The sequence below is a fragment of the Felis catus genome, chromosome A2, assembly GCF_018350175.1.
Source record: "Felis catus isolate Fca126 chromosome A2, F.catus_Fca126_mat1.0, whole genome shotgun sequence".
In the NCBI taxonomy this organism is placed as follows: Eukaryota; Metazoa; Chordata; class Mammalia; order Carnivora; family Felidae; genus Felis; species Felis catus.
Window position 1 is genome coordinate 56,909,429 of NC_058369.1, and position 23,786 is coordinate 56,933,214.

The 23,786-nt window shown below is 50.2% G+C and overlaps 1 protein-coding gene across 1 annotated transcript in view; it reads left to right on the forward strand.

Annotated features, from left to right (window-relative positions):
- Window positions 1-17,597, forward strand: part of EFCC1 (EF-hand and coiled-coil domain containing 1) — a 41,275-nt gene extending 23,678 nt beyond the window's left edge. The window contains exons 5-10 of the mRNA XM_045052600.1: window positions 7,661-7,818; window positions 9,577-9,715; window positions 10,916-11,081; window positions 12,877-13,017; window positions 14,741-14,810; window positions 15,634-17,597. Of these exons, the coding sequence (XP_044908535.1) occupies window positions 7,661-7,818; window positions 9,577-9,715; window positions 10,916-11,081; window positions 12,877-13,017; window positions 14,741-14,810; window positions 15,634-15,770 (811 nt within the window). The 3' untranslated portion in view covers window positions 15,771-17,597. The remainder of the gene's footprint in view (window positions 1-7,660; window positions 7,819-9,576; window positions 9,716-10,915; window positions 11,082-12,876; window positions 13,018-14,740; window positions 14,811-15,633) is intronic.
- The last annotated feature ends 6,189 nt before the right edge of the window (window positions 17,598-23,786 follow it).

Consider the following 23,786-nt stretch of genomic DNA (forward strand, 5'->3'; position numbering starts at 1 on the left):
CTCGTGGTCGTGAGATCGAGCCTCACCCAGGGCTCCGAGCCACCAAGCGCAGAGCCTGCTTGGGGTTCTCTCTCTCTCCTTCTTTCTCTGCCCCTCCCCAACTCATGCACATTCTCTCTCTCTCTCTCTCTCTCTCTCTCTCTCTCTCTCTCTCAAAATGCACAAACTAGAAAAGAAGAAGAAGAAGAAGAAATCACTCCTTCTTAGGGTTACTGGGAAGAATAGAGCAGTTTGCATTTAAAGACTCAGAATGGTGTCGTGTCTGGCACACGGTGAGGCCATACGGGTGTTGGCTGTGGTTGTCACGCACAAAGGCCCCAAGAGCAACACACAGGAGTTCGGTGGGTCTGGCTGTGCTATGCCCGGTGGTCATCACCAGTGATGAGGCTGGAGGGTTAGGTCAGATCTTGGAGGACCCTTGATGTCGTGTTAAGGATATTGAAGTTCTTCCTGGTGGCCACAGAGAGCCACTGAAGCATTTTGAAGGCAAGAGACACGGGGTCAGAGCTGACCTCTGCTCCCTTACTGTACTCCCGTACAGTGGGGACTGGAGGGCAGGACGGGGGGTGGGGAGGGAGCAGAGGGACTTGTCCCCACCCAGAGGGCCCTCCTGAGCAAAATGTGTTTTTTCCTCTGTCGGATCTTTGCTTTGCAACTTCAGAAACTCCTCCATGGAGGGGTTCAGATATCAGGGGATCTGGACCTCTCCAGTTGGCCATGGGAGCCACAGAGGGCTTTGGAGCAGGGTCAGAGCTGTCTTCCAGAAAATGACCATGATAGCAAGTACTGATGGCCCAGGGGGTGGGGAGGGAGGGTAGAGACGTAACATGATACAGTGTCTGCTCTGTGACCTTGGGGCTGGTGTTTCAAGGAGGCTGGACCTGTGGGTCGGCGGGGGGGGGGGGGGGGGGGGGGGCATAGCACCCAGCTCATTCAGGAAGATGACAGGTGACCCTCTGCCTTGTCCCCAAGCAGTTCCATCTCCTGCCCAGAGCTGACTTGAAGGGACCCATTCTTATGGGAAACACTCCTTAAACCACCGGGCTATATGGCCCAGTCCTAGGGTGGATGGCTATCAGCTTTCTAGGCCCAGAAAACCCTTTTTCTCTTTTCTTTTTATTTCTAAGTAATCTCTATATCCATCATGGTGCTTGAACTCACAACCCCAAGATCAAGAGTCACGTGGTCCACCAACTGAACCAGCCAGGAGCCCTGTAGGCCTAGAAAATTCTAACAAAGCCTCTCACAAACCAGGGTACTCACCACTGAAGTGACAGATTTGCAACCGATCAATTGAGAGACCTTATCCATACACATCCTATCAGATTGAACCATTTTAAATTCCCCTTTGCAGGTCTAAATCAGCAAAATCAGCCTTGGTGGCTCAGTCGGTTAAGCGTCCGATTTCGGCTCAGGTCATGATCTTGTGGTTTGTGGGTTCAAGTCCCGCATTGGGCCCTGAGCCAACAGCCATAGAGCCCACTTCGGATCCTCTGACTCACTCTCTCTCTGTCACCCCCCACCCCCCACCCCCACCCCTCATGTTCTCCCTTCTCTCTCTCTCAAAAAAAAAAAAAAAAAAAAACCAGCAAAACCCAGCAATTCCATATGGTTCAACCTAATACCTGCAAACCTCCGCTTGCTTCCACCATCTATAAGATGTGGGACCTTCCAAGGCCTGGTGACCTAAGGAATGGGACAATGGAACAAGGTGAGGTCAGGCTTTGGAGAGGAGGGACCCAGGTCCGGATCTCTGCTGGCCCTCAACCACCTGTGACTTAACCTTTTCCTCCTCTGAGAGATATCGGCCTCCTAAGTCCATGAGCAGTACTCAAAACACCACACATAAGGCCCAGCCCAGAGTTGGGGTGCCCAATCAGGGCCTGTTCAGCCCTTTCTGGTCTACTATGACTCCTTTTCTCTGGCCCTGCTGCCCCTGATCTGTCCCCAGAGACACCTGCTGCCTTTCCTCTTCTGCCCAAGCCTCTTTCATTCTGTTCAACCCCAAGTCCTACCTCCTCTAGGACACCTTCCCTGCTTTGCAGACCCAGCACCCTCCTTGTCTATGAGGGTCTGGCCCCGAGTCCAGTGGGCACTGCCTTGAAGAGTGAAGGGTCTGGACTCCCTGTCACCCAGAAATCCATTGAGGGCAGGGGCTGCACTCCCCCTGCCTCCTTCCCACTTCTGTCCCCACCTGCCCAAACCCAGCATGGGAGTGGCCACACAATAGCATTATAGAACGGCCCTCTGTCTCCCTCCAGCACCCCTGGGCTGGACATGGGGTCAGAACTGAGTGACGGGTCAGACTCTCCGCCCTCATGTATGACCTCCACTTTGGGGGGCCAAGTGAGTGTTGGCGCTTTTCACGGAGGGCGAACAGAGGGAGCAGACGGAGAAAGACAAGCATACTCAGAGGCATCTGCAATGCCTGTGGGACATCCAGGTTGAGATGCCAAGGCAGCAGTTAAGCTGGGTAAGGCTGTCATAAAACTGGATCCCAGAAGCCAAAGCTGGAGATACATTTGGAAGTCATCAGCTCTTACCGCCACAGCATTGGCTGAGACCCCTTAAAGAGTTAAATGATATAAAATTCTCAGGTGGGGTCTGAGGGCATGCCAGCCAGCACAGAGGAGTAGGGAGGAAGAGGAGGAACGAGCCAAGTAGACAAGGAGGAGCACCAGGGAGGGATGAGCTGTCTCCTGGAAGCCACCTGAAGAAAGTGACCAGGTGAGGGAGTAATGTAGCATCCGTTGCCCTCTATATAGTAGTGTTCGTGAAACATACCCCGTGAAATGTGCACTATGAGGACACCGGCTGGCTCAATACGTTGAGCGTTGAGGATCTGACTCTTGATTTTGGCTAAGGTCAGGACCCCAGGGTTGTAGGACTGAGCCCCGAGTTGGGCTCCACACTGAGCTTGAGATTCTTTCTCTCTCTCTCTCTCTCTCTCTCTCTCCCTCTGCCCCTCTTCCCTGCTTGCTCTCTCTACAATTAAAAATAAACGTGAAAAGAATGAAACGTGCACCATGACGTGTGCACTAGGAAGTGTAGTGTTCATTTCACCGGCCAGATGAGCACTGAGAGGCAGCCATTGGGTCTCACAGGACAGCTGTCGTGGGTGACAAGGTGAGATCGGAACGGCATGTGTAGCCGAGGCAGCTCTTTCTAGAAGTTCTGCCCTAAACCGGACAGAGAGAGAGGTGGCAGGTGGGGGAACCTGTATGCGGGAGAAGGTTATTTCATTGGTTGGCTTTTGTTTTTGGTTTTAAGGTGGAGATATTACAGCACATTTACGTGACTATGCGAATGACCCTACGGAGTGAATCAGCAGGGGGGGGGGGGCGGTAATGACAGACTCGGTCAAATACCAGTTACTAGACCAGGTAGCACACGCTCGGCGTCCCTGGGGACACTCTGTTGCTTTGCAGCCACATTTTATTTCTTGGAAAATTCCGAGGCATATCCGCCCCTGTCCCACTCTCCACACTCTGTTCTCGGTGGCTTCCTCTTCCCGACTTCATTGCCTGTGGCCTATAGTCACCTAATGAGAATGGCGGCTGGGCTGGGTCATTCCAGACCTTGCCTCCCAAACTTCCTCCCACGTGGCAGGACCACGGAGGTGTGGGCCCGGAGCCAGTGGCCTGAGCGTGAATCCCAGCAGCTCCAGAACTGAGCTGTGAGGCTTGAGGAAGTTACTCTGGCTGTCTGTGCCTCTGCAAAATGGGGGTAATGGCAGTACCCACTTCCTAGGGTTGCTGCGAGGAAAATGTTTAAAGCACTGAGAACAGTGCCTGGCACCTAGTAAGCATTCTGAAAGATTTAGCTGTTGTTGTTTTTGGTTATTGTTGGTAATGCACAAAGTTGCACTTGGGGCAGGGTTTCCAAGACTCAAGTGGCTGTGGGCATGAGGGGAGAGGAGGGACCAGGGTGCCAGCGCTAGCCTATGCTAGGAAACTTGTAAATAAGGGCTGGGTCCCTCCGTCTCATATTGTTTGTTGAAGCCCTTACATAATTTAGGGGGGGGGGGGAAGCAGCATTTCAGAGTGGGAAGACGTAGATATTGTCAAGTTCGGCCTCCAACTCTGTTCAAAATTCCAGCCCACTGAAGTCCCTTACCTCCTTACATACCTCCTTGGCCCAGAAGCTCATTACCTTACAAGACAGCCCATTCTGTTCTTGGTCAGCAATCCCTGTGAGAAAGTCATTCCTCACAGTGAGCTAAAACTGCCTCCTCCTGATTCTCCAAATCTCATCTTTGCTTCCCCCTCCTTCTCTCCTTCTGGGCAAGCATCACCCTCTGGGGCCATAAAAAGGCTACTTGTCTCCACCTTTGAGTCTTGGAAACAGTGACCCCATACCCTCGTGTCTTCTCTTCTCCGGGCTGTATGAGCCTTTGGAAACCTCACATGGTGTCATGCTTAAACAAGAATACCCGCCCATGGACTTTTCACACTGACGGCTGCCAAGCCAGATCCCTGTTCTCGGCTTGCATTACAGGAGCTTGAATACAGGACTTAATCAGTCAGAGTTATTGGCTCGTAAAACACAAAAGTTTAGGGGCTCCTGGTGGCTCAGACGCTGGAGCATCCAGCTCTTGATTTCTGCTCACGTCATGATCCCAGGGTCCTGGGATCGAGCCCCACATTGGGCTCTGCACTAAGCGTGGAGCCTGGTTGGGATTCTCTCTCTCTCTGCCCCTCTCCCAGTCGCGTGCTGGCGCTCTCTCCCCAAAATAAAACATTTTAAACACACACACACAAAAGTTTAGGGTTAGCCCTGATCCAGCAACCCAAATCATGTCATTAAGGACGTCGTTTCTGTTGTCATCTTCAGGCTCTCTCTGTAGCTCCCTGCATCTCCAGCCGGCCCCCTGGGCTGTCACATCTCCCTACGTGTCGTCCTCAGACCTCACCAGGCAGGGAGCCAGCGGGTCCGCTGGAAACCCCAGCAGACAGTTCCTTTGGTCTCATTGGCTACCTGTGCAGGCCTGGGCCAATCACGGTGGCCAGGGATGGGATCATGCTAATTAGCATGGGGAGGAGCCACACGCCACGCCCTCCTCTGAGCAGACTAGCTGCTGGGGGTAGGGGTAGGTGAGCAGGTGAGACATCTGGGTGGCAGTCAGGGAAGCTGCCACCAACGGGGAGGAGGTGCTGGGTGGCCCCAGGCGGCCGATGCCCTGCTCTGGGTTCCGAGTGCAGTCCCGCAGATCCCCTCTTGTTTGGCTCAGCAGACAGTCCCCCCGATGCTGAATCCACCCAACAAACGCTGGGCACCCACACCTGCTAGGACTCTCTGCCGTGCCGCGTCCCCGTGTCGTTTCCCTGACACGCATGCTGGCCAAGCTGGCTCCTCTGAATACTCACACAGGCCTGATCACCAGAACGCAAGCAGAGATGGGAGGACCTCAGAGGTCATCAGCTCCAGCGACCCATCTGCAAAATGGGGACCAAGTCCCACTGCCACTTCCTCATTGGCAAGGCCAGGGCCGGCACCAAGGCCCCCGCTTCATTCACGGTGTCGTGTGGCTTCTATCTTTACAGTGGTCTGTGTGGGCAAGGACTGGCCGGTGACTTCAAACAGCAACTCCTGAACTGAGCAGAAGGGTCCTCGGTTTCCAATAATACTTGGCCCCGGAGAGATCCACTGAAGTGAATCTGCACAAAATGGGACCAAAGAGAGTGGCCTGTGTCTGATTTGACTGAGGCTTTAACTTGAAAAATAAACCCAAAATGTATTAAAGTGAGTTTCTTGTGCTACTTAGCAGATAAAACCAGGTGATGTTTTCAACTTATTCCTTCTTTTTTTTTTTCCATTGTAACATGTATACATAACATACAACTTAACCACTGTAGCCATTTTTTAGTGCACAGTTCAGTGGCGTTAAGTGCATTCACACTGTTGTGCAACCATCCCCCCACCCATCCACAGAACCTCTCTCATCTTCCCAAAATGTAACTTTGTCCCCATTAAACACTAACTCCCGGTTCTCCTGGCCCCCAGCCCCCCGGCACCCACCCTCCTACTTTCTGTCTCCAGGAATCTGAGCGCTCTAGGGACCTCACAGAAGTGGGATCATACAGCATTCGTCCTCTGATGACTGGCTTCTTTCGCTGAGCACCATGTCAAGTCTCGTCCGTGTTGTAGCGCGTCGGTATTTCCTCCCTTTGGGAGGCTGGATAATATTGCATTGTATGGATAGATCACACTTTATCCATTCAACCATCAATGGACACTTGGGTCACTTCTACCTTTTGAATCATGCTGCGGTAGACAAGGGTGTGTCAACATCTGCTTGAGTCCCGGCTTTCAGATCTTTTGGGTACACACCCAGAAGTGGTCTGCCGGGTCACACGGCAATTCTATTTTTCACTTTTCACTCCTTTTTTAAAAGCAATCTTCATGACTGTAGGACAGTGTATTAATTCTTAGATGTAGACTGTTTCCGGGTTGATTATATTCCCTTTGGAATAACTGTCCCAACAAAACTGTGTGAAAACACAATGGGGCGTCCTTAACGTCACATTTTCTTGTTGTTGCAACTGGGTCATGAGGAGGGTGTCTTATGCAAAAGTATTCGAGACTTTTGATCGTTTTTCTAAGGGCTTTTCCCAGTCCCCCGAGTCTCTTCTGGTGCTCCTGGCCCTCCCTAATCCTGTTGATTTTTCTCTTGTTCGGTTGTAAAGTGGCCCAACTCTGCCACATTCCCACCATCAGTGGCTTTGCCTGTGAGTCCCATGGTTCCCCAGTACCCCTTCAACGACACCCCCACAGCCTCTTCTTTTCCAAGATGTGAAATTTCACTTCACAGCCCTTTCTTTTCTATTGGGCTGTTACATCTGACAGGGAGAGGTTGAGTAACAACAGATTCTGAAGAGATGAAAGACAGATGTGGGTATAAAATGAAAGAGGAGGAAAGGGCTAGTTTAATAAGCAGCCAGTTCATTAGTGAATATTTTCATGCTAGGATAGATTTGTTTTTCTTTTTTTCCCTTGATTTTGTAAGGGCAGTGACACGGACCCTGAAGATTCAAGTGAGGACCTTAGAATATCAAGAACATTGATTGATGAGGGTGAAGTAGGTTCTCCAAAGCCCAATTAAAAGTAACTGAAACAATTAAGACTTTTAAAAAAATCTCTCCCATAATAAGAAGTCCCGCAGTGGGAGGTCCAGGACTCTCAGCAGCTGAAAGATATCAGGGCTCTTGTTCAACTACTCCATAATTCTCTCAGCCATTTCCTCATGGTCACAAGATGGCTGCCAGTGTTTCAAACATATCCACACGACAAAGTCCAAAGGCAAGAAGGAAGGGCATTTTCTTTCCTGATTTACTTTTACTAAGGGATAAAAATCCATTCCAGAGGCTCCCCAGGAGATTTTTCCTTTAGCCTCCTTGGCTAAAATTAGATTGCAGCCTGTGCCTTAGATGCAAGGGACACTGGGACAGGGAGTGTCTGTCATGGAAGTCTGACTCTAACATCCTGGCTGTTGGGTAGAGAGCCAGTAAGGTCAACCACATGGTCTTCTTCAGGCACATCATAGCTCACCTGTGCAGAGTAAGCAGTGGCAGAGGGTGGGTCCACATCCCACACTGCCAGCAGGAAGCTGGCCAAGCCCCCTCCTCCCTCTCAGCACCTGTGTCTTCTCCCCTGCCCACAGGTCAGAGGGCACGCAGCTCCCAATCTCCTCACAAGGCAGCCCAGAGCCAGAAGCCAAGAGTGGTGAACCTGAGGAAAGTGGGACCAGAAGCCCAGACACCTCTCCAGAGGGAGCCTGGCAGTCAGACAGCAGCTCCGGGAGCAGACCCCTGGACGAAGGTTTGTCCCTGCACACAGTGCTCGCTGGGCTCAGCCATGGGCAGGTGCGGAGGGGCCGCTGGGTGCCATCTTTCCAGTTCATCTTCAGAGCCCCTTGCCTGCCCCTGCCTCGGGCACCAGGACGTGTTAATGACCGTGACCGTAATGATACCACACACACACACACACACACACACGCATATATACATGCACACGTACACAACACACATACACACAGCACCAGGAAATCCCGAGGACGAGAAACAAACCGTCAATATTGGGAACACGATTCACGCAACCAAAACGTCATGGATCAGTCACCTCAACCCTGGTTCTGTTTGGTACGGGACAGTTTCTTATTTTTCTTTTTTAACATTTATTTGTTTTTGAGAGAGAGAGAGAGAGACAGAGCGTGAGCGGGGGAGGGGCAGAGCGAGAGGGAGACACAGAATCCAAAGCAGGCTCCAGGCCGTCAGCACAGAGCCCGACGCGGGGCTTGAACTCACGAACCATGAGATCGTGACCTAAGCCCAAGTCAGACACCCAACCGATTGAGCCACCCAGGCGCTCTGGTCCAGGACAGTTTCTATTGAAACTAAACGGAAGGGCCCTGAGCCCACCCAGCTGGGACAGTCAGGCTGGAGAGACGGGTGTCCCGAGTCAGGATACCTGAATCAGTGGTTCCCAAACCTGCCAGGTGGCCCGGATCACAGATGCCCAGGCCCACCTGCTGCTTCTGATTCTCCTCTCCCTCTACGGGGGGGAAGGTATGCACAGCTTTGCTGCTCAGGATACTATCTGTCTGCGAGGGTCAGGCCATTGTCACTGTCAAACTGGCTCGAGTTAGACGGAAGGTACGGTGCGGGGAATTAATTAAAAAGTCCAGGTAGGCTTTGGGCACAGCCGAGATGTCAGCAGAACTGCACCCCTTGCTGCCTTGCCTTCGTGGACCCATCGTGCGGAAGGCGCTCCCCTCTTCCTGACCAGACAGCCCCCAGGAGCTCCAGACCCACAGCCTCCAACTCCCAGGCCAGGGGAATGCAGGCCCTTCTCTTCCCTGGAAGTTTGAATCAGATTTTGGCCTGACTGTCCTCGGCCCGCCCTGGGTCCGCTGCCCTGGCTGAACCAGTCCCGTGGCCATCTAGTCTGCACTCTGCCTGGCCAGGCTGGACATCTGTGTCCCCGGGGCTGGGGTGGAGTGGGGAGGAAAGGGAGGGCTCCCCCGGAGAGATATTCGGGGGCTGTTCCCCCCCCACCGGAGACAGAGCCTGATGCTGGGTGACAGGACACCAGGAGGCCACAACCAACCCCGGGGTTTCTGATGCACAGCCAGACTGGGGGACACCAACCAGACACAGCCATGCTGGGGATCACACAGAGTCACGCGTATGACTGCTCTTCCTCTGCATCCCCCGCCCCCCCCACCCAGTGTCAAAGGCATGCAGCCCCCTGCGAGCTGAAAACCTGTTCAACCTGGTGTGTGTGCCAGCAGAGCCCCAGCCCCCGCCCCACGGCTTTCCTGGCTGGGATGGCCATATCCTCAAATGGGAATAATATTGCATCTCTGAGGGCACAGACAGGTCCCGGCTGGTTTTGTCATCTTAGAAAGCGGAGAAGAAAAAAGGGCTTCTCTCTCTCAGGGTCCCTGGTAGAACGTCAGGGAGGGGCTCTGGGTGGCCGGCTCGGCTCCTGGTGGAGCCTTGGTGGCTTCCCCCTGGGGCGGGCTGCCTGGTTCCCTCCCTCTGTCCCTTGTCCCCGCATCCCGTGTTTCTCCAGCAGTGGACGGGCAGCTGTTCCGCTCAGTGGAGGGCCAGGCCGCCTCCGACGAAGAAGAGGAGGCCGAGAAGTGGCAGGAAGAGCAGAGGTCACTGGCCAAGGTCAAGACGCTGCTGGCTCGCCTCTCCAGCTGCAGGAGTGGGTATGTGTGCCGCGGAGGGCGGCGGGGGGGGGGGGGGGGACGCGAGAGGCCCAGAGCCCCTTCACACAGTGACAGAGCTTGAGCTTGGGAGGCTGACAGGCCTGATTCTGTCCCCTAGTCCATAGGAGGGAAGTGATCAGATGCCCCGCCCCCCACCCCAGGCATGTGCGGGGATGAAATGAGGGGACTGGCAAAGGCACACTTTGTGGGGGGCTTTAATGACCGTTGGTGTCTTCTCAGTCCCCTGGCCGCTATCCCAGGACATGCCCACAGCTCCATGTAATTCCAGGACATACCAGACCTTTCCTTACCCGGTCGCTCCTGCGAGAAACAGCATTTACGGTGCCCTCCTCCAGCCTGGCCCAGGTCAGGGGCCTTCTGACTCCCCAACTTATGTAATCCTCACGACCACCCTAGAGGGGAGAAAGACCCAGATGTCTGGGGCACCTCAGACAAGTCTCCTGACTCCTCTGAGCCTCAGCTTCCTCGTCTCTAAGGCAGGCAAGAGGTTTGTGAAGATTTGTTGTCAAGGCTATAAAATGCCTAACAGGTGCCTGACCGCAGTAGGTACGCCACCAAGGGGCAGCGCTGGTGTTTATTATTATATTGTATGGTGCTGTCAGCTTTCCAGGACTATTGTCACCACCGACCCTTAAGGCAACAACAAGCATTTATTAAGCACCTACTTCGTGCCAGACAAATCTGGAGGCTCTGAGAGAACGGCAATAAACAAGACAGCAGCCCTCCTCTCCTGGAGCCCCTATTCTAGTGAGTGGTGACAAGTAGGAGGAAAATAAGGTGAAGCAGCAGAAGAGGGAGGGGCGAGGAGATGCCAGGAAGGCCACTCTAAGAAGGTGCTATTGGAGCAAAGACCTGAAGGAAATGAGGGAAGAGCATTCCAGGAAGAGGGAACAGCAAGAAGTGCAAAGGCCCTGAGGCATGTTGGAGGGGCAGTGAGGAGGTTTCTGTGGCTAGAGCACAGTGGGTGAAGATGGATGAGAGGGAGGCCAGGGAGATCAGAGGGGCACATTGGGTGAGGCCTTTGGCTTTTCCTCTCAGTCAGATGGGGAGCCATGGGAGGGGTACTGAGCAGGGGGTGCCATGGCCTGGCTTTTAGACTCGGTGGCAACACCCACTTTCGGAGGCTGGAGCGGACTCTGGAAAGCAGCCCCACAGTGCTAGTGCTCTCCTTTGCTGCAGGTGTGATGAACAGACAGCCAAGAAGCTCGTGACTTACTTCGGCCACTTTGGCAGTGCTGACCATGCCTGTACCCTGGGGGAGCTGGAGGCTCGCATCGCCGTGCTGGTGGAGCAGCTGGGGACCCAGGGCTGCAGTGAGAAGACCCTGGGGACACCTGGGGAGGAGGTCAGCTGAGCCCCAGAGGTCGAGGTCTGGACCAATGCTAAAGTCTCTCATAGCTGGAAGAACCCTGAGGGATGTCAGCCAAGTCCTGTGCCCTGTTCACAGATGGGTAAACCAAGACTCAAAGAGATGTGCCTTCCTTTGTGGTAGATTTAACGAAGAATATTTTGGTTGCAAGTTAAAGGAACCGTCTCAGAACAGCTTGCGTGCAGAATAGGTATTTATTAGAATATGGAGCTGGCAAGAACAGCCGAGGAGATGAGCGTCAGAAACAGCTGGATCCAGCGACTCAGACCAGATTGTTGCCACCTATCTGCTCTGTGTTTCTCTTGGCGCTGGCCTCATTTCGCCCTCCTTCAGAAAGGCTTCCTCTGTATGGTGGGGAAAGGGACCAGAGACAGCTCCAGCCTCCCACTGGCCCACCTAAGAAAGCCCAGGGGGATAAGAGCCCAATATACTAAACCTCAGGGAGGAACACCAACCGGCCCAGCCTCGGTCATGTGAGTGTCCCTGGGCCAGTCCCTGTGGTAGCCGGGCAAGATTCAGTGATTAGCAGCTCCATCAAAGTCAGATGAGGGGGAGGAGGGACACTGTCCCCCAGGAGAGTTATGGAGGGTAAGGGAGGGATATACACCAACAGCCAATGGCGAGGTGTCTCCGTTTCAATGAGACCGCTTGGCATTTTTTCTCATCTCTCCACTCCGAGCAACTTCTCCATCCCACAGTAATCAAGTGTGGAGTGCTACTGAGAGTCGCCATTTCATTAAGCCCCAGCACATTACGCTTTTGCAAACTGTCGTTTTGATAGAAGATCGTTTTATATTTATATACCTGAAATTCTAAACCCATGCTGTCTTTGATGTTGCTCTGATGCAGTTCCACAAGGCATAGCCACCGCCCCTTTTCTAAGTAAATTTCCAGGAAGTGGGGATCAGGAGAGTTACTGAGGCACACGAGCTGTGTCCCCAAGCCCACCTTCCAGGCCCATCTGCAGGAGGCATAGGCACCACGCCTTCTCTGTCCTGCCCAAAGCCCAAAGAGGACTCAGAGTGTCCAAGGGCACCACGTCTTCGGCTGCTTCTCTTTCCCTCCATCAGCGCTAAGAACAGGGACCACCTTACTCCTGGCATCCCTGCTTTAGAAGGCAGATAGCCGTGTGACACTTTATGACTGCCTGGCATCTGCCCCCTAGTGGGTATCCCAGTGGATACCCACGGTCTCAGTGCTCCCCTGGCCAAGGGTGGGCCAGTGACTCACACTGGCCCAATCAGGCCCCTCTCCTGAGGCCTTCCATCTTGAGAGAGATGGGAGAGTTGCTGGAAAGTGTTCTTCTCAGCTCTGGCCCCTGGACTAGAGGCCTGAGACCGTCCTACTGTCTCAGACCCCACTGCTGCCCCATCCCTGAGCTTCTCCAGCCACCGGTCTGTTCTGGGAATGACCCATAGCTCACTAGCGAATTTTTTTTCTGTTTAAGCTAGCCAGAAAAGTTTCTGTTGCTTGCAACCAAAAAAAATTTTTTTTCATTTAAATTAAAAAAATATATATATATATATGAAAAGAAAGCATATGGATAGAGAAGGGAAAATGAAGTTCTCCAATAGAAACCAAAATATGCATATTCTTACATTAACCCAACACACTGTGTGACCTTAGGCCAGACATGCAGCCTCTCTGGGCTGGGGGGGGAGGTGGGCAGAGGGGGCCAGATGACCTCTGAGAAAGGGTCAAGGCAAGCTGTGGGTCCTGCCCGGAGACAGCACGGTGAGTGTGGGCGCTGAGTCCCCGTTGGTCCCCACAGGCAGAGCTGCAGCGGAAGGTGGAAGAGAATGAGCAGCTGAGGCTGGAGCTGCAGATGGTGGAGACAGAGAGGGTGCGGCTGTCCCTGCTGGAGGAGAAGCTGGTAGACGTGGTGCAGCTCCTGCAAAGGCTCCGGGACCTGGTAGGCTCACAGGAGGTGGCCCACCCAGGGCAACGAGAGGGGCTCTCAGGAGGGGGCACCGGCCTATGTCGGGCACCTGGCTCCGAGCTTTCCTCACATTAGGCAGGTGTTATCTCCACTTTCCAATGCAGAAAAGGAGGCTCAGGGAAGGTAATTAAAAACAAGAGGAGGCTCTCTAATTTGTTCTATAAAGCTAATCTAACTTTGATTTCAAAACCACAGAAGGATGAATATAAGAAAGGAAAATCATAGGGGAGCCTGGGTAGCTTAGTTGGTTAAGCAACCGACTTTGGCTCAGGTCATGATTTCAGTGTGTGGGTTCGGGCCCCGCATCGGGCTTCGTGCTGATAGCTCAGAGCCTGGAGCCTGCTTCAGATTCTGTGTCTTCTTCTCTTTCTGCCCCTTCCCCATTTACACTTTGTCTCTCTCTTCTTCAAAAATAAATAAACATTAAAAAAAAAAGAAAGAAGAACAGTAAGGACCCTCCTTTACCAGATAAGGAGTCTCAGCCAACTATGTCTCACAAACCTCACAGATATTGGTGAAATGTTAGAAGGAATCCTTCTAAAGTCAGAATCAAGACCAGCATGACTGTCCTCACTGTCTGTATTCCAGCTAGATGTTCTAGCCAATGGGATAAGACAAGAAAAAAAAAAAAGAAAAGGTGTAAGGATTAGACAAGAAGACATTAAGCTATCAGTAATTATATATCATATTCATCTACACAGAAATACCCAAGAGAATCCATAAGCAAAATATTGTAATTTCTTGGCAAGGTGAATGATAAAATATCAGAGTACCGACATCAAGCGTGTTCCTAAATAGCATCAGCAAACTATTAAAAAAAATTTTTTTTTGAGGGGTGCCTGGGTGGCTCCATCAGTTAAACATCCAACTTTGGCTCAGGTCACAATCTCATGGTTTGTGGGTTCAAACCCCGCATCAGGATCTCTGCTGTCAGCACAGAGCCTGCTTCGGAGTCTCTGTCCCCACTTCTCTCTGCCTCTCCCCCAACTCATGTTCTCTCTCTCTCTCTCTCAAAAATAAACATTTAAAATTTCTTTTCTTGAGAGACAATTAACTTAGGATTACAGCCGCTGTAAGGTGAAAGTGGGATCTGAACCCGGCTTGCCTGAGTTTTAAGCAGGCTCTTACCTGTGCACCAGACTGCCTAGGATACAGAACCAGCAAGGCCCAGGCCAGATTAGCACAGCCTGGGAGAAGAGCTGAGGGGCAGCCAGCACCAGCAGGCAACTTCTGGCCGTGCAGCCTATGGGTAAATGCTGGTTCTCTGCCTCCTTGCTGGGTGGCTATGGCCGAATGTCTCATTCTTTCTCAGCACTGCTTTTATCACCCATTAAAAGGAGCCTAATAATATAAGCTGTTGCAAAGGTTACATGAGACCATGCATAGAAATGCTCTTATTCATGTGTCTTTCCCAAGTGCCTACTTCTCCTTGGGCACATGAGTGGTAATCCACAAATATGTGATCTTTGATGGAATGGGTCCCGCATACCACTCGATCCACCCACCAAAAGTCTCTGAGAAGCCCAGCAAGCAGTGTTGCCAGCCTAGGGCCAGGGGGCCAGGCAGGGAGGGGGGTAGTGACTCTCTGTGCCCTAGGGAGCCATACAGAAGCCTGTAGGGGCCACCAAGTCCGACCCGCTGAACGAGGACACAGCAGCCACAGTGCAGTCCAGCCCTGTCTCTATTTCTTTTTCAGAACATATCGAAAAGAGCCCTGGGGAAGATTTTGCTGAACACGCTGGATGCTTGCAAGGACCCCACACATGGTAGGAGATCTCTCCTATCTTTCAGAGCCTGGACAGCATCTGACGGTGGCCTGACTCAGCACTGTCTGTCCTGAGTGTCTTGTCTGCAAAATTCCACTGTCATTACCACCCTGAAAGTACACAGTCAGGAACAGTTCAAAATGCTATTTGACAAGAGCAGGGGAACAGAAGTCCTGGGGAGAAGAGCCCAGCATAAGCCAGCAGGGCCAAAACCCCCAAGGGAACTGGGCAGGGTTCCCTGCTCTCAGTTCAGTCGGCAGGCTGACTATGGGCCAGGCTCTGGAGAGGCACCTCACATGGTTTTAACCCCCTGCATCATGACAGCAGCCCACTGAAGAAGGTTCTGTTATTGTGCCCATTCCACAGATGGAGAGACTGAAGCACAGAGAGGCCAAGTGCCAGCTGCACCCAAAGCCTTAGGTCTCTCCTTTAAGCACTGAGCTACATGGTCGCCATTTTTAGATAAAGTTCAGGGCAGTAGGATTACATCAGGGCCAGATTGTGTCTCGTGAAATCAAGACGAGCCAGGCCAAGCTCTCTCCTCAAAGGGCCTCACACGCTAATGGGATGACCAACTGGTCATAAGCCTTTGCTCGCTAGCCTCACAGGGCATTGCTGGGCAAGGCTTGGGTATGTCTAGCACCCAGAATGGCCCCTGGAATTGAGAGGGAGGTCAGAAATTATGTGCTAGGAGCCGGCTTCTCTGGGGTCCTCAGTGGGAGTGAGACAAGAGAGGGCTGGAGAGGGCCCCAGAAAGAAAAGTGGCTCTGTGGGCCATGGTGAGCAAACTGACGTGCCCTCCCTGTCTACTCTTCCCTTCCAGAGGGGAGATCTGGACCCTCGGCCATCCTGGACGCCCTGCACACGGCTTTGGCTGGCTGTGAGCTCTTGCGGAGAGAGCCCTCGGCGCCAGCCTCCACGGCTCCTGCACTCGCCAACCCCCTCCTCATCTCCTGCTGAGGCCACTGGCCCAACCTGTGGGCACCTGGGTCAGCCCAACCTCCATCAGACCAGCCTCCATGTCAGCCTGACCAGCATCACATCTTCAGAACCCTGGAGACCCAGACTCCTTGTGAGACTGGACTTAACCCCAGAGCCTCCCACGATAGAGCCTGACAGACATCCTTTCCTTTCTTTCCTCACGGATTCCCTTGCATTCCTGCTGCCAGAGTTCACGTTCAAACCCTGGGGCTGCTGGATCAGCCCATACCTGTTGCTGCTTCCCCTGCCCTCAGTGCAGAGTTGCCTACATTCATGCACAACCCGGCCCAGAATCCCCTCCCTGGGCTCCTGGAGTTTTTCCCCTTCCAGCACTGCCCCCTTCCTGTCACCCATGTGCCTGATGCAGGCACACTGTGCCCAACCTCCAGGGGAAACATAAGGAGGGGGTGATCACTGCAGGCTTCCAGGTAGAGGCTGCCCTTGAACTAGCTCTAGAAGAGAGGCAGGATTTCGATGGACAGAGAGGGGAGAGAAGGACATTAAATGCTAATGTGAGGAAACAGCAAGAGCAAAGTGTGGGGCCAGAAAGGGCCCCCCTTAGTACAGTACCTGGAACACCTCTTTCACAAGCATGCAGTGGGTACTGGGTTTCGTGCGGTCACAGGAGAGAGTAAGACAAGCTGCCCGTTCTCACCTACCTTAACATCTCATAGGAGAGAAAGATACGTTGGCAAATAGCGCAACATGCATGAAATCAGCGCTAAATCAAGGTAAAATAGTTACTCAGCAGTCCAGCCTAGAGGGGTTCATCCGAGCCAAGGAGGGCAGATGCACCACAGAGGGGAATGGCAGGGGTGAGGGCAGGTGCCTGGGGGGACAGTGGCAAGGTCGGGGGTGGGGAACCCAATAGCAGGTGAGGATCCGGGACTTGCTTCCACAGGCGATCAGGAGCCACTGGAGGATTCTGAGCTGCCCCATGGAGCATGGATGGAGAGGAGGGAAGAAGAGACAGCTGCAGGTCCGTGGGAGGAAGGCGGCACCAGCAGCTTGGGGCCAAAGCTACAGGGACACAGAAGGGGATCATGGGAGAAGGAGGACCAAGGGGTACCCAGGGGGAGCCTGGGAGCAGCAGACACTCCGGGGCAGGGCAGCAGGGACTGGGGACAGACAATGACCGACTTCCTCCCTGACCTCAGACACTCAGCACCTTGGATGGGGCCAGAGGCATCAGAGAGCCACTGCAGGCTCCTAAGCAGGGTGACACAGGCCCCAACCCAGTTTCTCTATGGTTCCTCTGGGAATGGAAGGAAAGAGACCGAGGCCAGTGGCCATTCCAGGGGGCCACCTCACCCCTGGTCCTGTCAGATGAGCCAGGCTTTTTTGAGAAGGCCCCTAGGACTCTTCAGGGGCCAGTGGGCAGGGAAGAGCCTTGAGGAGGCTGGTCTGAGCCCTGAGGAGGGGGCTGCCCCCAACTTGCTCCTCTCAGCTCAGCCTGAGCCCACCAGGCCCGCCTCCCCCGGCTGTGCTGCTGACTGCATGACCCAGGTGAGCCTCACCTGTGCCCCGCCCAGTGAGAAGGGCCAGCTGTTCCGTATCCTGACCATGGCAGCAAGCACAGGACGCTACACGTGTGTTAAGATTCACAGACCTGGAAGCTGTCCTCAAAAAAGTCAGCTTGACCGTTATGTTACTAAAACCCAAGAGCCACCGGAAGACACATTCCTACAGTGCCTCCAGGTCTAGCCACCTGAAATCTGCAGACAGAGGCACAGAGGGCTCTCATAGGTTACAGTCACAGTAAGCTTCATCCTCGGGATGTCCCTTATTAAAATCTGCTCTTACCAACTGCCCGGCCATCCGTGGTTCATCGCCACACTTGTATGCCCCTCAGCTCATTGGAGGCAAGTTGAGGTGGATTAGGATGGAGAAGTGCCCAGAGAGGGTGAGCTACCCGGTAAATCAGCATCCAAGCCTGGAGCAGACCTGTTTTCGGCCCATATCTCATGTACTTTCTACCACAGCCAGCTGTCTCTGGCTAGGAAACTCTGGTCTTGCTAAGGGTTTGGGGTCTGGATTAGTTAGGGTACAGGCTAAATTGCCTCGATAAAGAGACCCCAAAATACTCTGGGTCCAAGAGGATAGAACTTTACTTCCCTGCTGTAAGAATCCAAAGGTGCGTGGTCCTGGTTGGCAGAGCAGTTCTGCTCTATGTGGTCACCCACGGACCCAGGTCCCTTCCACTTTGTGGCTCTGCCATTCCGTAGAGTGATGTCCTCCCTTGCACGGTGGAGGCCAATTCGTCAGAATTGTATCTGCCTTCCAACCCATAGGAAGGAGGAGAGGGGAAGGGAAGGAAAGGCACTCTGGCTCACAAAGTTTCTACTTACACCTCACTGGCCATGCCTAGCTGCAAGGGAAGCTGGGAGATGTAGTCTGTGGCTGGGCAACCATGTGCCCAGTTTCCAGTCCAGCATGTAAGGAGCTTGGGAGTCATCAGCCCATCCTAACAACAAGTAAAAAGCTGAACAAGCTGGAAATTCAACAAATCCTCTTAAATCCATGAACGTCACAGGACAAAGGCTGCCCCCCAAATTGGAGAGACAGACTGCCGAATGCAGAGAATCACAACTTGCCAAAGCAGAAGCCACCTTCTCAGGAACCGGTACCAGAATAGGAAAAGCTCAACTGTGATTGACAAATTGGTGGAGGCTCAGTGTGGACAAGAATGAGAGTTAAAAATCCAGGGTGACCCAGTCACGGAAGGGGTGGAGTCCCACACCTTGGTGAGCTTTACCTTCTGAAGCTCTACCAGGTCCTCACAGTGAAACTCAGAGAGGAAAAAAACCTGCTTCTCACAGTAGAAGGGAAAGTAACCATGTTGAAATATGCCAGAACACTCTGTTTTTCTTAACAAGGCCCTTAAGAGAAACTATTTTGCCAGAGCTTAACTTATTGGGGTTTTATCAGAGCCTATATTAATTTTAGACAGAGCAGACTTCAGAAAAGGAAAAATGTTGAGGCATTATGTAATGCCTCTTTTTATAATGATGATAAAGGGTCAGTTCTCCAAGAAGACATAACAATCCTTAATGTATATGCACCTAACAACAGTGTCAAAATATATAAGGCAAAAACCAGTAGAACTACAAGTTGAAATGGATGGATCCACTATTATATATGGAGACTTCAACTCCCCTTTAACAGAAATGGGCAGATCCAGCAGGTATAAAATCAGTAAGGACACAGTTGAACTCAATAGCACCATCAACCAACTGGATCTAATTGATACCTATGGAGGACTTCATCCAGAAAATACAGAATGCACATTTTTCTCAAGATCACATGGAATATTCACCAAGATATACCATATTCTGGGTCATAAAACACACCCTCACAATTTCCAATGTGTTCTGTATGCTCTCAGACCAAAATAGAATTAAACTAGAAATCAATCAACAAAAGTAGGTGGAAAATCTCTGAATATGTAGAAATTAAACAACATACTCCTAAATAACATGTAGGTGAAAGAACAAATCTCAAGGAGACTTAAAAATGCTTTGAACTAAATGAAAATGAAATAAAATCTACCAAAATTTGTGGGATGCAGTGATTACAGGGAAGTTTATAGCATTGATGCATATAATGGAAAAGAAAAAGATGTAAAATCAAAAACCTAAGCTTCCATCTAGGAAACTAGAAGAATAAGAGCAAATTAAGTCCAAAATAAGCAGAAGAAATAATTTTAAAAATTAGAGCAGAAATCAATGAAATCGAAAATGAGAAAACAATAAAGAAAAACAATGAAACCAAAAGCTGGTTCTTTGACAAGGTGAATAGATTCAATAATCCTCTAGCCAGGCTAGTTGAGAAAAATAGGAGAAGACACATATTGCTAATATCAGACATGAATGAGGATGTATCACGATGGATCCCACGAACATTAAAAGGATAATAAAGCAATGTTATGAAAAACTTGAAGTCCCCAAATCTGATTACCTAGATGAAATGGCCCAATTCCTTGAAAGACACAATTGGCCAACATTCACACAACAAGAAATCTCAATAGGCCTGTATCTACTAAAAAGGTTGAATCAGGGGCACCTGACTGGCTCAGTCAGTAGAGCATGTGACTCTTGATTTTGGGGTTATAAGTTCAAGCCCCACATTGGATGTAGAGATTACCTAAAATTAAAATCTTTTAAAAATTAAATAAAGGGATTGAATTAATAATTAATAACCTTCCCAAACAGAAAGCACCAGGCCCCAGATGGGTTCACCGGTAAATTTAAGGAAGAAACATTTAAGGAAGAAATTCTTCCAATTTTCTGCAATCTCTTCCAGAAGATAGAAGCAGAGGGAATACTCCCTAACTCATTCTGAGGCCAGAATTACTCTAATACCAAAATTAAACAAAGCTATTACAAGAAAAGAAAACTACACAGGATGCCTGGGTGGCTCAGTCTTAAGCATCCAACTCTTGATTTTGGTTCAGGTCATGATCTCATGGTTCGTGAGCCCCATCAGTTTGAGGCCCCATCAAGGCTCTGCATTGACAGGCTGCTTGGGATTCTCTGTCTCTCCCTCTCTCTCTGCACCTCCCCCACTCATGCTCTCTCTCAAAAATAAACATTTAAAAAAAAAAAGAGAAAAATACAGAGCTACATCATGAACACAGGTGCAAAAGTCCTCAAAAAAGTAAATCCAACAATGTACAAAAAGAATTATACACCATCACCAAGTGGGATTTATCCCATGTATGCAAGGCTGGCTCAACATTCAAAAATCAACTAATGTAATCAGCACATCAACACGCTGAAGAAGAAAAAAATTTCATGATTATATTAATAAATGCAGAGAAAGCATTTGACAAAATCCAACACTTATTCATAATAAAACACCAACCCATCAGCAAACTAGGCATAGGGAACCTCCTCAACTCGATAAAGAACATCTACAGAAAACCTACAGCCAGCATCATACTTAATGAGAGAAAAACTAGATAATTTCCAACTAAGACCAGCAACAAGGCAAGGATGTCCCCCTCTCCTTTTCAACACCTTATGTCCCCCACCATTCCTTTTCAACATCTTATTGGAAGTCCCAGCTAATGCAATAAGACAAGAAAAGGAAATGAAAGGTGCTATGGACTGAAAACTTGCATCTCCTCAAAGTTCATATGTTGAAACCCTAATCCCCAGTGGGATAGTATTTGGAGCAGAGGCCTTTGGGAGGTAATTAGGTCATGAGAGTGGAGCCGTCATGATAATTAGTGCCGTTATAAGAAGAGACCTGAGACTGCTTGCTTCCTCTGTCTCTCTGTCTCTGCCATGCAAGGATACAAGAAAGTGACCGTTCATAAACCAGGAAGAGGGCCCCCACCAAGAATCCAATGATGCTGGCACGCTAATCCAGCCTCCGGAACTGTGAGAAATGTTTGTCGTTTAAGCCCCCCAGTCCATGGTGTTTGTTATTAGCAACCCAAACTGATTAAGCCAAAAGATACACAGATTGGAAAGGAAGAAATACAACTTTCTTTGTGTGCAGGTGACATGATCATCTAAGTAGAAATCCTAAAGAATCAACAACAGCAACAAATTGGAACTAATAAGTGATTATAGCGAGATTGCAAAATACAAGGTTAATATACAAAAGTCATTTGCTTTCCTATATACCATCAATTAACAAGTAGACCTTGAAATAAAAACACCACACCACTTACATTAGCACCCCCTAAAATGAAATACTTTGATATGAACCGAGCAAGATATGTGCAAGATCTACATGAAGAAAAATACAAAACTCCAATAAAAGAAATGAAAGAACTAAACAAATGGAGGCATATTCCACGTTCACAGACAGGAAGGCTCAGAAGTATCAAGACATCAGTTCTTCTCAACTGATCTCTCCATTCAGTGCAGCCCCAATCAAAATCCTAGCAAGATATTTTGTGGATATTGACAAACCGATTCCAAAGTTTATATGGGGAGGCAAAAGGTCCAGAATAACTAACACAATATTAAAGACAAGGACAAAGTTGGAGGACTGACACTACCCAACTTCAAGACTTACTATAAAGCTACAGTAATCAAGACATATGGTGCTGGCAAATAAATCACTGGAACAGAGTGGAGAGCCCAGAATAGACCCACACAAATATAGTCAGCCGATCTCTGAGAAAGGAACAGAAGCAGTACAGTGGAACAAAGATAGATTTTTCAATAAATGGTGCTAGGACAAGTGGACATCCACATGCAAAAAAAAAAAAAAATTTAGACACAGACCTTACACCCTTCATTAAAATTCAAGTGAATCATAAACCTAAATATAAAATGCAAACCTACAGGGGCACCTGGGTGGCTCAGTCGGTTAAGCGTCCGAGCTCAGCTCAGGTCATGATCCCACAGCTCGTGAGTTCAAGCCCTGTGTCGGGTTCTGTGTGGACAGCTCAGACCCTGGAACCTGCTTCGAATTCTGTGTCTCCCTCTCTCTCTGCTCTTCCCTCACTCATGCTCTGTCTCTCTCTCCTTCAAAAATAAATAAAAACATTAAAAAAAATTTTTTTAATGCAAACCTACAAAAACTCCTAGAATGCAAAACAGGAGAAAATATAGACGAACTTGAGTATGCTTATGAGCTTTTTAAATATAATACCACAGGTGTGATCCATCCAAGAAACCACTGATACTCTGGAATTTGTTAACATGAAAATCTCCCGATCTGAGAAAGACACTGTCAAGAGAATGAGAAGAAAAGCCACAGCCTGGGAGAAAATACCCGCACAAGACACATCAGATGAAATTATTATCTGAAATATACAAAAGAACTCTTAAAACTCAATAATAAGAAAATTAACCACCTGATTTTTTTAATGAGCAAAGACCTTGAATAGACAACTCCCCAAAGAAGATACAGAGGAGGCAAATACACGTATGGAAAGATGTTCAACAACATGTGTCATCTGGGAATTGCAAATTACAACAACGAATTCCACTCCTCACCTATCAGCATGGCCAAAATCAGAAACACTGACAGCACCAAATGCTGGTGAGGATGTGGAGAAACAGGCATTCTCATTCCTTGCTGACGGAGATGCCACTCTGCTGGTTGGGAATGACACAAGAGCTACGGCCACTTTGGAAGACGCTGTGGCACTTTCTTAAAAATTTAATATGTTCTCACCATACGATCCAGCGGTCACACTCCTTGGTATTTACCCAAAAGAGTTGAAATGTACATCCATACAAAAACTCACACAGGGATGTTTATGGCAGCTTTAATCATAGGTGCCAAAACTTGGCAACAGTTGAGATGTCCCTCAGGGGGGGATCGGATACATAAACTGTGGCACATCCAGACAATGGGATATCATTCAGCACTAGAAAGGAATGAGCTATCAAGCCATGGAAAGACATGGAGGAACCTTAAATGGATATTACAAAGTGAAAGAAGCTGGTCTGAAAAGACTATATACTGTCCAAGTGCAACTATAGGTCGTTCTGGAAACGGTAAAACTTCGGAGACGGTAAAAAGAGTGGCGGTTGCCAGGGGTGCAGCGGGGAGGGATGACAGGGTGGAGTGCAGAGTAGTTCAGGGCAGAGAAACTATTCTGTATGAGCCCATGGTAACAGGTATGTCTGTCAAAACGCATAGAACGAACAACCCCAACAGTGGACCCTAATGTAAGCCGTGGACTTGGGGAGGTGGTGGGGGAGGCTGTGCATGTGACAGGGGGGTGGGGAGTATAGGGGAACTCTATACTTTCTGGCCAGTTTTTCTGTGAACCTAAAACTGCTCTAGAAAAATAAAGTCCACTTAAAACTAAATAAAGGAGGGGCGCCTGGGTGGCTCAGTCGGTTAAGCGTCCGACTTCGGCTCAGGTCATGATCTCGTGGTCTGTGGGTTCGGGCCCCGTGTCAGGCTCTGGGCTGACAGCTCAGAGCCTGGAGCCTGTTTCAGATTCTGTGTCTCCCTCTTTCTCTGACCCTCCCTGTTAATGCTCTCTCTCTGTCTCAAAAATAAATAAATGTTAAAAAA